This window comes from Macaca thibetana, chromosome 18 (assembly GCF_024542745.1).
Source record: "Macaca thibetana thibetana isolate TM-01 chromosome 18, ASM2454274v1, whole genome shotgun sequence".
Taxonomy (NCBI): Eukaryota; Metazoa; Chordata; class Mammalia; order Primates; family Cercopithecidae; genus Macaca; species Macaca thibetana.
The window spans coordinates 5,839,007-5,854,847 of NC_065595.1; the positions used below are offsets into that span (position 1 = coordinate 5,839,007).

Genomic DNA, 15,841 nt, shown 5'->3' on the forward strand with positions numbered 1-15,841 from the left:
GACTGTGGTCTTTTCTATTCCGCGTGGGCAAATGATTTCGTTTTTGCATTTCACTGTGTTTTCAGAAAAGCCGGACAAAAAAGAGTCAGCAAGTGGAGATGAACGAGGCCGCTGCAAAGCAGGCACCGGTTTCCTAAATGGTTAAGCCGAGGACTTGCTTAGCGCCCTTGGTGGCAGAATGTAGGGGTGGGGAAAGAAGCTGGGGCCCGGAAGTTTCTAGAAGCCCGCTTTGCGAGCGGCTGTCTGGCGCGGTGCCGTCTGCGCACGCGCCAGGCCAGCGGTACTTTTGTGAACTTGCGCATGGGCGTAAGGGGGTGTGGCGACGCGCGGGCGTGGGGGCGGTGCGTGCCCTCCTAGTTTCCGCCCTTGAGCGGGTCTATGGTGAACTCGTCTCCATGGCGACTGGACGCGGTCGGATCTTGCAGCAGCACTGGCTCGGCCTCCAGACGCTGCGCGGGCCCAGCAGGGGAGGTGGCGCGGCCCGGGGGCGCGCCAGGACCTTTGGGTTCAGGTGACTGTAGGGCCTGCGGGTGGGGTCCGCTGGCGGGAAGCCCCTCACTGCGCGGCCCCACTCTCTCCACCGTGTATTTTATTCGTCCAGCTTGGCACAAGGCCCGCGGCCCTCTTCAACGTGAGAAGGGTCTGGAAGAACGACCGGAGGAAATCCTTTCTACCCTGCAATGTGGGGTTCCCTAAGTTGTAACACAAGTAGAGTAGCCTCTCGGGGAAATATTTTTTCTCGCGGCGCCTGTGGTCGGGGTTACGCTCACTTGCCACGACAGCTGCCGGTCCAAGAGGTTGCTTCTCCGGGGTGCGTGCCATAGATTCACGTGTGCCCCGCCCCTGCCTTCGTATTTTTGCTCTTCTGTGACCAAGAATCTCCCTTCGTCTTTTTCATGACCTTACAACTTAGGGAAGTAGAGTCTGCTCATCAAAACCTTATAAATTTACACCCTCATCCCCCAAGCAGATACCTCTGGCAGGCAGGTTGGTCTGGCGGGTGGGGGGTCAGCACTTTGTCCACCTCCAACATCAAGGCCAAGTTGCCATCTACATCACCAGGTCTTGCTCAGCTCCTAGTCCCGTTCTGCCTGTCTTCCTGTCTACATGCAGGAGCCTGTGGTATTCTTATTCTGCTCCCTAGAGGGTCGTCTCTCCATTTCTCTTGGGGTTTCCTGGAACTGAAGCGTGGTCCTCTCCTACAGTGAGAGAGAAGGCAATTTTGAAGACTTAGGAAAGGAGCAGGAGGCTGCATCTGCTTTCCAGAAGCATCTTCAGCGTGAAGAAGTAAAATGATCCAGTGCATCAGAAGTATCAGCGTGCATAATGGTACCTTATGAAATCCCTCTCATTATATCGTGAGCTGTTCACTAGCTGTGGACCCATCTCTGCAGTTAGTTTACAGATGGAGGGATAATGCTAAGAATGGTTTACATTCTTGAGGATTATCTTTCTGCTTGTAAGACTCCTTGATTTATAAGTATGGAAAGTCATACATATTTTGCCTTCTAATAAATCAATGGTGTATGTTTTAAGCATACAAAGGGAGTCTATTATGTACTAGTTGAACTACTTGTTTTTTTCCCCCCTCAATCTCCAGAACTATGTCCTCACTAGGTCTCCATTACTTCCACTTAACTGTTTTCAGAAGCCCATCCCTGTTGCTTAGTGCTATGATAATAGTTCTTTTTTTTTTTTTTTTTTTTTTTTTTTGAGACGGAGTCTCGCTCTTTCGCCCAGGCTGGAGTGCAGTGGCCGGATCTCAGCTCACTGCAAGCTCCGCCTCCCAGGTCTACGCCATTCTCCTGCCTCAGCCTCCTGAGTAGCTGGGACTACAGGCGCCCGCCACCACGCCGGGCTAGTTTTTTGTATTTTTTTAGTAGAGACGGGGTTTCACCGTGTTAGCCAGGCTGGTCTCGATCTCCTGACCTTGTGATCCGCCCGTCTCGACCTCCCAAAGTGCTGAGATTACAGGCTTGAGCCACCGCGCCCGGCCCGATAATAGTTCTTAATTGAATACCTATAATGCTAGATATACCACAAATCTTGTCACAAATAGAATGGTGACAGTGCCTGCAAAAATTATTTCATGTAGGAGAAAAAGCAGGAATTTAAATAGGAAACTTGAACTTTTAATAAATTTGCTGCTGTTACTAAAATTAGTCTTTACATAGTGCTCTATTGGAGGAAGCAGAATGATTTTTATATGATGAATCTTATCCTTTGTAAGTTGAGTGAATTTCCTGGATTGATATAATTAGAGGGCCTGTCATCATGCCTGGAATGGGAACCTGCATTTCAAGCTGATTTGGAAATGTATGCATTATTTTTGGTAAAGAAAAGTCCACTGCTAAAAATAGAACGATTGGCTATGGTCAAAGCAGGTGGTTATTTTAATGTCTTTCTGTGGAAAATTAGATGTTGTTAAGAATCAGTGTTCCCTTTTTAACACAAAATGTGAATAAGTATAACTGTCACAAACTGTAAGAAGTGTAGCAGAAAGCATATTAAGTTGGCTTAATTTGTACCTGGTGTAATTTATTTGATTTGCCAGATATTTAAAATGAAGCACAGTCTTTAGGTTTTTAAAATATTGGACTTATTCAAAGCTATCAGACAAAACCTATCACTTGAAAGAAAGTATTTTCAAACTAAATTTATCTTGCTAAATGTATCAGTGTATGTCTGCACTTAACCTTGTAGATATACAGATCTGTATAGAAACATAAATGGAGCTTGCTGATTTGTTAATTCTGTGGCCCTTAAAAATGTGCAATTGGGGCCGGGCGCAGTGGCTCACGCCTGTAATCCCAGCACTTTGGGAGGCCGAGGCGGGCGGATCACGAGGTCAGGAGATCGAGACCATCCTGGCTAACACGGTGAAATCCCGTCTCTACTAAAAATACAAAAAAAAATTAGCCGGGCATGGTGGCGGGCACCTGTAGTCGCAGCTACTCGGGAGGCCGAGGCAGGAGAATGGCGTGAACCTGGGAGGAGGAGCTTGCAGTGAGCTGAGATCGTGCTACTACACTCCAGCCTGGGCGACAGAGTGAGACTCCGTCTAAAAAAAAAAAAAGTGCAGTTGGTTTATTTTATGGAGAAATAGAAATGTGTTTTCAATAGTGTTAGAAGGTACATTGATGAGATATATGATCTTATATAAGACATGGTAAAGAGAGCTCTGACAGGACATTAAGGAGATGAGGGTGTCAGAGACTGTCTTTGCTTCTAGCTGGTGACCTTACGTCCCTTTAGTTGCCTTGTTGGAGCCTTAGTCTTCTAAACTGAAATGAGGGACTCAATGAGATCCATTTTAATTGTGAAAAAACAAAACAGCAAGAAATAACTTTGACGTTTTAACAGTGTGAAAACATGTTTGTAATAAAATAGCGTTCATATTCCAATTAAATAAAGGATGAAGTGTCTTAAAGCACTTATACATTACCTTGTGCAGAGTGTATGACTAAGAAGTATTTGTAGAATTGACCTACAATAAGCCCTGTTCAATGTTTTAGTCAAAGATAGAGGCATATCCATTCGTTACTGAATTAGGGTTTCAGATTAGGGAAAAGGATTTGGTACTTAAAAAAATTAACTAGTACCAAACAGGATTTATTTGCTTAATCATTATTTTAAACTATCTTTGAATGGGGAGAGTTACAGCATGATTTTAAGGAAGTTACTAAGATAATTTTATTTACATATATTTTATATGCATATATATTTACAAAACAGGTGACTTTATTTAATATCTTAAATATCTTAATTTCTTAATATTTAATATCTTAAATAAATTTATATTTGATGAACTGCAAGAATATTTATGTTTGAAGTATATACATATAATTATTCATATGATGCTTAGGGTATGTGTGGACTCAGACTCTAGTACAGCCAAGCCCCACGCTTCTATGGGGTTAAGGGTTACAGGTTTGGAGCTCCTGATAGGAATTGTTATTATTTGATGGAGGAATGATAGAAATTCCCTTTATTCAAAGCTTAAGTGTTAGAATCCTCTGTCAATTGTAGATATTTTATCTTTGAATATGTAGCATAAGTCTATGTAGACTTTATAAGAATAATAACCATTTAAAAATGTCATGCTTTTAAATAATTTTAGAATGTATTACAAATTTGTTTACTGTGTTGACTAGTGACAGTAAACAAAGTGTATTATACCTTCTAAAAGTTATCTGTGTCCACCTGGAACCCCAGGATGTGACTTTATTTGGATATAGGATCTCTGCAGGTGTAACTAGTTAAGATGAGGTCATACTGGATGAGGGAGAGTCCTAAGTGCAATATGAATGATATCCTTATAAGAAGAGGCACAGAGACAGATATGCCCAGAGGGAAGATTGCTCTGTGAAGATGGAGGCAGAGATTGGAGTTATGCTGACACAAACTAAGGGATACCAGGGATTTCTGGCAACCACCAGAAAAAGGAATGATCCTCCCTAGAGCCTTCAGAGGGAGTGCGGTCCTGTTGACAACGTGAGTTTTGGACATCTGGCTACTAAGACATGAAACAATACATTTCTGTTGTTCTGAGTCACCCAGTTCATGAAGGCAGTCTTAGGAAACGAATGCAATTAGAAAATGATATTTTACTTCTGATTACTATTTTAGGACCACATTAATGGAGCCTAAGCTTTTCTCCTGTGGAAATCTGTGTTTAAACAAAATTTCCAACAGAAGTAGAAAAATACATAACACAGGCAGAATTATCTGATTAAAGGAAGAGAGGGTATTGCAAAAATTTCCAAATTAGCATTTCTTCCTGTCATTTCTCCCTGTCTTCCTGCCCTGCAGAGCACAGATTGAAAACAATTGGCTAGAAAGTCATATAAGACCAAAAGTACATTAAGCACCTTTTACTGGAGCTGGAATGGAAAGGCATGTGGAGGCAGCATTTTTTTTTACTTGGTGCATTTTTACTCTTCCAGGATCTGGAAAAGTTTACCTTATGCAACTTCTTCTTTGTTGAGATGCCAGTGGGGCAGCTGATCACTAGTATTCGTGGAGGGCCTACCCTGTACCAGCTACTGTGCTTTTTTCTAGAGAGAAAGATCTGCAAAGGGAAGAGGAATTTACTCTGTGGCTGCTCGGAAGCATGGGGGGAATTGTGCCTGTTGAGCAGGGCAGGCAGGTGCCAGTGGGTGCTTTGAGTGCCTCCTGGCGTATGCATATCATGATGCTGTCTTGCGGTAGGCTCCAGGCTGTACTATCACCTGGCCAGCTGAGGCCTGGGTAAGGGCTCCTTTTTCACCACTTGTGTCATCTAATAGGTTGTGCTTAGAGTTGAGGGTCATCCTCTGTGAAGACCAGTTGTGTGTGGATTTCATACTTCAGCTTTCTTCCAAGTTCTTAGGACACCTCTGTTTTGCTCCCAATTGTTGCCCTCCTCTATGAATGTTCTTTCAAATATATCTGGGGAATTAATGTGTTATGAAAAACTGAAGGTGGTCACTGCACAAAATACGTATTTGAAGCAATGGTGTTGGTGAACTGAGCGTATACCTAATGTACCCTCTAGGATTTAGCCACTTCTCAAATAGCACACCTAGAAGGAGGTGCGTCAATAACCAATACCTGTGTGTTGTACGTTGCTTAAAGCAGAAGCTTCCAAACCTTTCCTAGAGAAATAGTGTAACCACTCGTGACTCTCCGGGTGTGCTGTTGCCTAGATATGGAGGCTGTGAGCTGCATGATTTTCTGGTGTTTCGGATTCCCTCAAGGTGCTGTTGAGTACTGCTGGTTTTGAGGACTGATCTTAATAAAATTTATTTTAGGAACCTCTGAAAAAGACTCGCTGCATAAAAATATTATATGCTATTTCATTGAATCTATAAAACCATTGATTCTAAGATGTACTACTGTTTTCTGTACCACTAAAATAAAAAGATGGCCAGTGAGGTTAAAATGTAAAAGTCTGTGGATGAGTATTTGGTAGTTTGTCTGTGACTGCAAAAACTAGAGTTGGAACCCTCAAAGATCAGAAAAGTTGTAGATTATGTTGACAGTTCTAGTTCACTAATTTCAAGTTTTTTTTTTTTTTAAAAAAAAAACCTTTAATGGTTTCTGTTATATCCAAATTGGCCAATCAATACACTAACTTTATCCTTTTTGTTTCCATTAAATGTATCTGATAGCACCTCTTTGATATGTTGAAAGCCTATAATGAGAGCATATATTTCTAAACCTTAGGGTGAAAGCACATCAGAGTAAGTACGGTCTTCAGGTTTCCTTACCAGGACACTAAAGGTTTCACTGTCTCTTCTTTCCTTCTCCCTCCCTTTCTTCCTTACTTACCATCTTTCCTTCCTCCGTTCCTCTTTTTCTTTGCAGAAATGGAGTTTTTCAATGAGTAATCTTTGGAGTTTAGGAATCCTTTGGAATTCTGTAGAAGGGAATAGATAATTCACCTCCTTTGATAATTACATAATTTGAATTTCCCACATTTACTTTCAGAAAGGGGCCAGGGGTCAAGTGTTCTGCAGGCTCTGCTGCCCCGAGATGCCATGCCAGAGGCGGACGGCACTGGGAGAGCTCTTTCTCCTGCTGTTCTGGGGTCCTGGATGGGTAAGTAGCAGAAGTAGACTGTCTCTTTTGGGGGCCTCTAGGCATGGGGTTATTAGAGAAAGTTATGATGCTGTATATACCAAGTTGCTATTTTGAGCTTGCTAAGAATAGGATTGTGTGGGAAGACAGTACAGCATGGAGCGTTTCATGAGTCATGGGCCTGTCACCACTATCCTTATGAGATGAACTTTATGAAACGAAACTTCAAGAAGTGACAAGTAAATTGAATTTTCCTTTTATTAAAATATTCTTCAAAAATATTCACTTTTGAGTTGATAAAGACCCTTGAAAAAGGAGAAAGAAGATTAAAGTGTGTTTTCCTGAAAGCTTAAGAGCTCTGTTCATTTCTCAGCTTTCAATATCTGGGAGCCCATTTGCCATGGCAAGATTCTGTACTGTGACCCTCAGCACCAAGATCCACAGAAGCTTTAAAAAATTATTATTTGTAATTGATGCTCAGAAGTCCATAGATTTGTACTGTAGTAACATTTATGGAACACCAATTATATGCTAAGCATCGTGGGGAGCCTGAAAGCTTGAGACGATCACAGAGACATTTTACACTGCAGGAAGCTAGGCCCACGTAGTCTGCATATTGCAGAACTGTGTGATTCAGATATAAGTTGCCTGATTTCAAGTTCTGGGCTTTTAACACTGTATCATAGCTAGCTCAGCTAACAATGTATGTATTTGTATACAAATTTCAGTGTGTTTTAAAAAAGAAAAAGCAAAAAGGATTTTTAATTCAGGTCATTAATTTCAGCTTAAAACCCTAGCTCTGGGAATAGGCTGTTTTACAGTCATCTGATATGAGAAACGGAGCAAATATTCAGTTGGTTAGTCCATCCATTAAATATTTGAGGACCTGCTCTGTAGCAGATACCGTTCTTGGTACTGGGACACAAGTGGTGAGCCCCTCACATGTTCTCACGAAGCTGATGGTTAGTCGGGGAGGCAGATTTAAAATACAGTGAGTTGGGATACCTGTTGTCGAGAAAACAAATGGATCCCCAAATCCAGAATAATGGGGTGGCGTGGTGAGGAAAGACTTATTTGAGGAGGTGCATTTGAGATGAGAACTGAACATTGAGATTCGAGAGCTCTGAGAGGAGCTTGCCAGTGAGGGGAGACCACAGGTGTGGTGGGGGCTCCAGATGCTACAGGAGCAGTGTGGGAGTGGGGGAGCCCATCAGGCTTGGCTACCGGGCTCTGGAGAAGAGGGTGGATGTCATGTAATTTCCCAGATTATCTTGTTTACTTATTTACCTCTCTTCTCTAGAAGTAGGGAAGATGCAGAGACAAGTGGCAGATATATTTGGAGGCATAGCTGACATGGTTCGTTTATGAATTAGATGTAGGTGTGAGGGGGAAACAGACAAGTAGGAATCCGAAGCTGTTGGCTGAAGCAGTAGCACAGATTGAGGTGCTGTTAGCTGAGATGGAAGAGAGGTGGGGTCGGGGCAGAAGAGAGGGCCGTGATGGTGACTTTGGACTGGTTACAGCTGAGATGTCTGGGATGCGTTCGAAGGAGGATGCCAGATGGATTATGGATGTGTCAGTCTGGCTCAGGATGAGGCCTGGTGGGGTCAGCAGTCATGGAGCTGGGTGAGGTACTTAGGGAAAGGGTGGGGAAGGGAAGGCAAAGGTGACTCAGGAGCAAGCTTGGAAGACCCGGGGCAGTGAGAACCAACCAAGCAGGCCAGGGAAGAGCCCTGAGGTCCAAGAAATTGAGGAGAGGCTGTGTGTGAAGCAGAGGAGGAGACAGCCTGAAACACAAGAGCAGTCAGTGACCTGCGGCCTGGGGAGGCAGGGGGAGGAGGCAGCAGGGCATGGTGGCCCCTCAGAGCTGTTGCAGGTGAATGCAAGGGAAGGGGCTGGCCACTCGTTTTCATATTTGTGTGTGTTCTATTCCACACTGAAATGTAAAAAGCAAAAAAGGGGGCATGGAGGTGGAGGCAACAGGTGTAGACAACTGTTTTGTTTTCTTTTGTTCTTTCCCAGAGCTTGGCAGCGCGAGGGAGCCTAGAAATTAGGTGGTGGCTCCAGAGAGATCAGGGTGGGGAGAAGCAAAGGAAGAGTGTGGTTTCAGGATGAGAGATTCGGGGTGATTCAGAGGCTCATATCAACAGTGTGGAAGAGGGAGGCAGGAACCAGAGACTGAGGTCCTTGTGCAGAAACCGTGAGGACCTAGAGCACAGGTGCTTGGATGCAGGGAAGTGAGCGTTCTCCATCGGAATGGGGAAGACAGTGAGGAAAACAGGAATATTGGGATAGATCCACAATATGAAACAGGGACAAGGACGTGTTCACATTTGAATTCCCACAGTACTGAAAATGAACATGCACAAATTAACATTCTCAGGGAAGCTCGTTGGTTCAAAGCAGTTTCTTTGTTCTACATTTTGAACGGTCCTGCCTCTCACCTCCCCTTTCCCTTATCTCCCTATCATCCTCTCTCCTTACCCCATACAAAGTGAAATAACTAGAATCCAACAGAAAGCAATCCAATATGGGTATAAACATTGATTGTACCAGGTTAGAAGAAATTGTTTGAACAATAATTAAGAAGGCATTCTATCTCCACTGTCTTAACTGTAAAGTAGAGATCTTCTCCTTTTGCTAGGACACAGAGAAACCCCCTTTTCCTTAGGTTAGTCCAGTGGGGAGGAAGGTGAAAACCTGCTGAATGCCTGTCTTGAGTGGGATTTTATTCCAGTTAAATAATTCTGGTAGTTGCTGGATACTTTTCTGAAATGTCGTTAAGCCCAACTCTGGTTTTTTTTTTTTTTAATTGTACCGATTTAAAAAATAATAGATAGGAAGTTTTGGGAAGTAGTTAAATCAAAATATGAAAATTATATGCAATGAATAATCCAAATGGTCACAAAAATGTTTTCTTGCAACTTTGCTGTCTCTAGCATTAGAGACTTTTTCTCATTGAAAGTATCTAATTTACTGACTCTGAATGGGAGGGATTTGATTTGGGGGACTGATCTAAGTAATGCTTAAGCAAAGCTTTTTGTTTAAACTCTCAGAACGTCTCTGGTTAACTGTAGCTGGGGCTTTGAGCAGTGGGGACATTTACATGGTGATACATATCCAACAGGCATGGCGTTAACTGTCTTTTTTCTGAGAATCTGCTTTATTCCTTCTCAGTATTATCAGGATTTTGGGACTGATAACCTGTAACCTGATTTTCTTGAAAAAGAAACAAATTTAAAATCATAACAATCACAAGTAGACAGTATGGGCAAGCTCTTTTAAATTGGACAAAAGATTTCTCCCCTTACTCCTTTATCCCTAGAACTGCCCGCCACCAACCCTTGATACAATCTGTGGTAGCTCTCACCTGCCCTTTTGCTGAAGATTCATAGAGGCACACTCCTGACTTCTTGACACTAGTGATACTTTCTAGTCACTTTCAGATTATTACTGTGTTTTATAGAATTTTGAGGTCATAGAAATAGGTGGAGTATAGAGACTACATCTCAATATCATATTTAGGCATACAAATAAAACAGACACTTCAGAAAAAATTTATGGCCCTTGGTGTCTCCTTGAAGCCCCAGAGGAAGCAGTCAAAAGCCCAAGGGTGCTCAGAAGGCGACGCCTGGGATTGGTGTGGGCGAGGTCGGAATAAGCTGGTATTTCCCATTATACTTACTTTTCTGGGGAAAGGGATTCTGTGTTTTTCTTATTAATACCTACGAATATGTTATCTGATTCTCTTTATCTCACTAAAGAAACATACGTAGTTTAGTCCAGGTTTAGTGGTAACATGGTGAAACAAAAAATACAAAAAATTAGCCAGGCGTGGCAGCATGTGCCTGTAGTCCCAGCTGCTGGGGAGGCTGAGGTGGGAGAATGGCTGGAGCCCAGGAATTCAGGACTGCAGTGAGCCCTGATCATGCCACTGCGTTCTAGCCTGAGTAACAGAGCAAGACTCTATCTCTACAAAAATAATAATAAAAAAATACATAGTTTCATGGGGGACACTGAAATTCTGCCTGTTGATTCACAGTGTGTGAACATGATTAAAATGCGAGGAAGTTAGCTCTTCCAACCCTTGACTCTATTTATGGTTTATGTCATGAGAATTAGAATAACCAGAAAATTTCAATAAAGAAAATAATTGAAGATGAGGGTACAGTTTGCCTTTTGTACAGGAGGAGTCTGTCTATGGCCTTCTATTTACAGATGAGCAGCCAGTTGTTTTCTGGGTAATCTGTAGATTAAGCCCTGGTCCACTCTGGTGATTTGTTTTTCCTTTTTCTGTTTTTGCAGAATGCCTTCAGAAATCTTGCTGAAGATATTTTCCTACTTGGATGCTGTGAGCCTGCTGTGTGCTGGATGTGTGAGCAGGCGCTTTTACCATCTAGCCAATGACAAGTAAGCAGAAATCCAAGTCTCTGTTATGTTTTGATGACAGTTTGATGGAAGTCAGGAAGATTAGTAACTTTTTAACCATTTTTAAGAATTTAAGAGAATTCAGGAGTATTTTTGCACACGTGGAAATGTCGAATGCTTTAACTATGAAATTTTCAAATATTTGCATTTATATGCTTAAAATGAATATACTTTGCATGGAAAAAAATCAAACTTGTTATTGCTGTAGCTGTTAGAGAATGCAGCTTCAGGTCTGTTGTCAGGAGGTCTTGGCTGTATTCCCCACAGAATCAGACCTAATCACAGAGTCTCAGGCAGCACTGCAGGGACTTGCTGGCTTTGATCCTGGCGCTTCGTTTGCAGAGCAGAATGAGTGCTCTCTGCTGATGGCCAAGCAGATTCTAAAGAAAGAGAAGGAAGAGGCTAAGTTAGGTGTACTTAGCTTCTCCTCCCAAACATGCCAATCAAGTTAACTTACTCTGTGGGGAGAGCAAAGTGGACAGAGAGCGGCCAAGACTGTCCTCTCCTGGAGGCTGTACCCTTGGAAGCAGGGAGCCAAAAGTGAGGGGTTCACCTGTGGTCATCTGGGCTTGCAGGGGGCAGATCTAGGAAGGAAGGGGAGAAGCCTGTGCTTCTGTTTGTCACTGTAATCTTAGCCTGCATCTCAGAATTATATCTTGGAGGGAGAGGTGGTGAAATCTGGCTTTTTAGGCCCCTCTCTCATTCAGCATCAAAAGATCAGACAAATATTGTTCCTACATAGAACCTACATGTCAGCTGGGGAAATCAGCAAGATGAGAGGGAATGCAGGTTTTAACTGGTGGTTTTGTTTACTAGGTAAGGAGATGGAGAATGGCAGAAGGAGGGCTGTCATATTAGTTAACCCTGGAACATGGTGGGCAAGAATGTCATTTGGTGCAGTGGTTCTCAAATGCCATCCAGAGAAGACTACATATGAACCACCTGGGAAAGTTTAAAAAATTTCCATCCCTAGTCTGCATTTCTAGAGATTATAATTTAGTGCTTTGAAATCTGTATTTAAAAAATTCTCTGGTTGGGTGCGGTGGCTCACGCCTATAATCCCAACACTTTGGGAGGCCAAGGCGAGTGGATCATGAGGTCAGGAGATAGAGACCATCCTGGCTAACATGGTGAAACCCCGTCTCTACTAAAAATACAAAAAATTAGCCGGGCATGGTGGTGAGCGCCTGTAGTCCCAGCTACTCGGGACTTGGGAGGCTGAGGCAAGAGAATGGTGTGAACCCGGGAGGCGGAGCTTGCAGTGAGCCGAGATCGCGCCGCTGCATTCCAGCCTGAGCAACAGAGCGAGACTCCGTCTCAAAATAAGTAAATAAATTAAAAAAAAATTCTCCAGGTCATACTAATGAATAGTCAAGTTCTGAAATGACTAATCTAGTCCATCTTTGATGTTAGGTGTATGCCACTTAAGTGAGGAACTCAGAGTAAGCCCTCAGATCTCATTAAATCTGTCCTCAACCACTGTCATACTCTGAAGAGGACATACACTGTTCCCTAGTTGGAAAGGTGATTTTTCTTTTAATTTAAAGAGATGTTTCCTGTATGGAAGAATGTATGTCTGTCTATGTCAATACATGCACGTACACACACACACACACGTACATATCAAAGAATGAACTAATAATGTTCTTCACAGTAGTTACACAATGAATTAGAGCATTTTCTACATTTCCCTTACTTAATGATTGTTGTAGTTTACATAGTTGAGATTTATTTGTTTTACCAAGCCTCATGTGGAAATTTGATCCCCAGTGTTGGAACTGGGGCCTAATGGGAGCCGTTTGGGTCATGGGAGCAGATCCCTCCTGAATGGCTTGGTGCCTTCCTTGTAGTTCTTGCTCTAGAGCTGGTTGTTTAAAAGAGCCTGGCAGACCTCCCTTCCTTCTCTCTTGCTCACTCACTCTATTTCTCTCTCTCTCCGCCACGTGATCTCTGCACAGTTGGCTTGCCTTGGTTTTCTGCCATGTGTAGAGGCTTCCTGAGGCTTCACCAGAGGCAGATGCTGGTGTCGTGCTCCTTATACAGCCTGCAGAACTATGAGCCAAATAAACCTCTTTGCTTTACAGATTACCCAGCTTCAAGTATTCCTTTGTAGCAACACAAAGAGACTAAGACAATGATCTAATAAGAGATGAAGGTGGTCACTAAAAGAAAGCACAGCAAGGCATTTTTCAAGGAAGGAGTCAACCAAATGTCTAAAACTGTAGCATTCTGGGGGGTTCCCACTTTATTTAACGGTAGAATTCAGACTCTTCAGATAAGCTAATAAATTGTATGTTTCTTTACTGTCTCCGCTCTTCACTTCACCTGCATGGTGAAGAAACCAGGCCTGGAATCAGATTTGGAGCACAGCTGTAGTGATGTTTTTTGCATACTTTTAGTATTACTCGTGTGCCCTCCTCACTTTCTTGGAAGTTGCCGTTTGGAAATAAGAGCTTCTGATGAAATTGCACTCACATTTCTTTTCTTTTTCAAAGGACATATTTAATTGTGCTAAGTTGAGTTGCACTTTTTAGGTCCTGCAAAAGGACCTAAAGAGGCATAGTCTGACTCTTAAAGTCAACGTCTGATCATGAAGTCAGACTACAGAAAAGGATGTGTGATAATTGAACGAGTAATCAATACGTGTTTTTGAAAAGTTTACAGTGTATTCTAAGCGTTGCTTCTGAAGAGAGGGCAAGCACACATAGTGTAGCAAGTTACGCTCTGATGACTTGTGGGCAGACATGCTTGAAGGGCAGGGGGCTCCCCAGTGCCCCATCCTGGGGGGGCTACTCTCTTCTGCATGAGTGCCAGTCTCTGCATGGGAATAACAAGGATGTGTGGATGAGGTGGCCTCTGGTTTATCACAAGGGGGTTTTATTTGCCATGTACTCTGGCAAACACTATTTATCTGAACATTAAATTGGCCCCATTTTCTAAACAACTTGGTTGAGTTTCCCTGAGCCTGTTGGTAGTTATATTGGATAAATATGCTCTTGTCCTTGAATCTGACTAGGCCTTCTAACAGGATGGAGCATTTGGGGATCAAGAAGTAAATATGTTTGGGTTTTTGAGACTGTGAAAGGCATCTGAACCTTAACATTTGTGTATTATAAAAAATCAAGGGGAACCATCTGCAATATAAAATGTTTTTACTTAGGTTCATTTACAGTAAGTAATATATGATCGTGTGTGAACATAGTTTATCATAGGAATGTTAGGTGTGGTTATTGTTACTAGCTTCATGTGGAGTTTATGCTGTGATTCCCATCTCTGCAACAGTGTTTGTTTTTGCAGTTGGTAAGTGCTAACACATGTAAAAATAGTATCAGAGGTTGTTTAGATAGTGCTGATGTGAGGAATTCAAGGCTCCATAAAGGTCCTGCTAAAGGAATACTTACATAGAGTGAAATGCTGAGTAAAATAAATGTGAAGAAAACACAAGCAAGCTTTTATGCAAAGGAAGTTTTAAAAGTGTCTATTCAAAGGATTTTGGTGAAACAGTTTCAGCTTTACTTAAATGTACTCAACTCATCATCACATTGCATCTATCCGCTTACATAGGAAAGTCTAGAAATTTCTGAATTGAAAACACTGACACTTTAATATAAAAGCTGGGCATGAAGTGATTTTTCGGATTTTTCAGAGTGAGAAATGACTTGAGAAACCCACACTAGGAAGAGAATTCAACCAGGGTCTGACTATGTGTGAGCTTGCATTTGTTGGGAAGTCCATGTAATGTCTGAGTCAAGGAGGTGGCGTTCTGAAGTCATGTGTTTGAGAAATGGTCCTTTTCTGCTGCAGTTAAGGCAATAGTCCTGCCTCCCCAGAGCACCCAGGCTTCTCCCCAGGGGTCCTGCTGCAGTTCAGGACCCCCGCTCTGTGGGAGAATTGCTTTCTCCCTGCAGCCTCCAGGCCATTGACTGCTTCATCCCATACTGCTCTGAGTAGTAATGTGGAGACATAAATGAGCAAATCATTCATGTTTAAAATGCAAAGTTTGCCTTTCAGGTAAGGAATTGATTTTAATCCCTGACTCAGTTTTCCCTGTGTCTTCCTTCTCTTTCCTGGTGGTGGTAGAGAGTACTGGCTGAGAGGGAGGAGCCCTCAGGCCAGCTCACTGCCACCACTCGTGGGGCTTCTCCCGGCCTCTTAGAAGAGATGAGTGGAAGGAACAGACTTTGAGTCAGAGCTGAGTTTGAATTCCCAGATTGAGGCTTATTGACTCTCTGAATTTGGCGAGCTTATTCAGTTTCTTTGACCCATTTCTTTGTGATTGAAGAGGCAGTGAAACCCAGGTGATAACAGTGTGAGCTATGGTTCAGATCCCAGCTTCACTATACACTTGAGTGCACATACCTGGGCCAGCTCACCTTGCATCTGAGCCTCAGTGACAGCATCTGTGCAGTGGGAACAGGAATACCAGCACCTCTTGGTTTCTTTGTGAGGAATAAATGAGTAACGTATAATACATAAAGTGGTTAAACAATGCTTGACACATAGTAAGTGTTGAAAAAACTTAATGTTAACTATTGTTTAGTTGTTACCATTAAAAAATCTTCACTTTTTTTTTATCTTTGTGAAAGCCTATTCCTTGTTGAAAGTTAAAAAATAGCAAAAAGAATGTACAATTCCAATGTTCCCTATTGAAATTTCTTGGTGTGTGTACATACATCCTTTCTGATTTTTTAAAAAGCATGTATATATTTAAAAACAAGAATCATATTACATATACTTTCTGTTACTTTTTAAATACTAGATTTCCTATTCCATTACTGATATAAGAGGCAGTGGTTTTTGGTGGTGTTTTTGGTGGTGTTGAATTTAAAACACTAAATCTGAAACTGCAACT

At 42.4% G+C, this 15,841-nt stretch overlaps 1 protein-coding gene across 1 annotated transcript in view; it reads left to right on the forward strand.

Moving 5' to 3' along the window:
* Positions 1-375: 375 nt before the first annotated feature.
* FBXO15 (F-box protein 15) overlaps positions 376-15,841 on the forward strand; it is a 76,428-nt gene continuing 60,962 nt past the window's right edge. Inside the window, exons 1-3 of the mRNA XM_050768253.1 lie at positions 376-511; positions 6,472-6,582; positions 10,867-10,971. Of these exons, the coding sequence (XP_050624210.1) occupies positions 396-511; positions 6,472-6,582; positions 10,867-10,971 (332 nt within the window). The 5' untranslated portion in view covers positions 376-395. The remainder of the gene's footprint in view (positions 512-6,471; positions 6,583-10,866; positions 10,972-15,841) is intronic.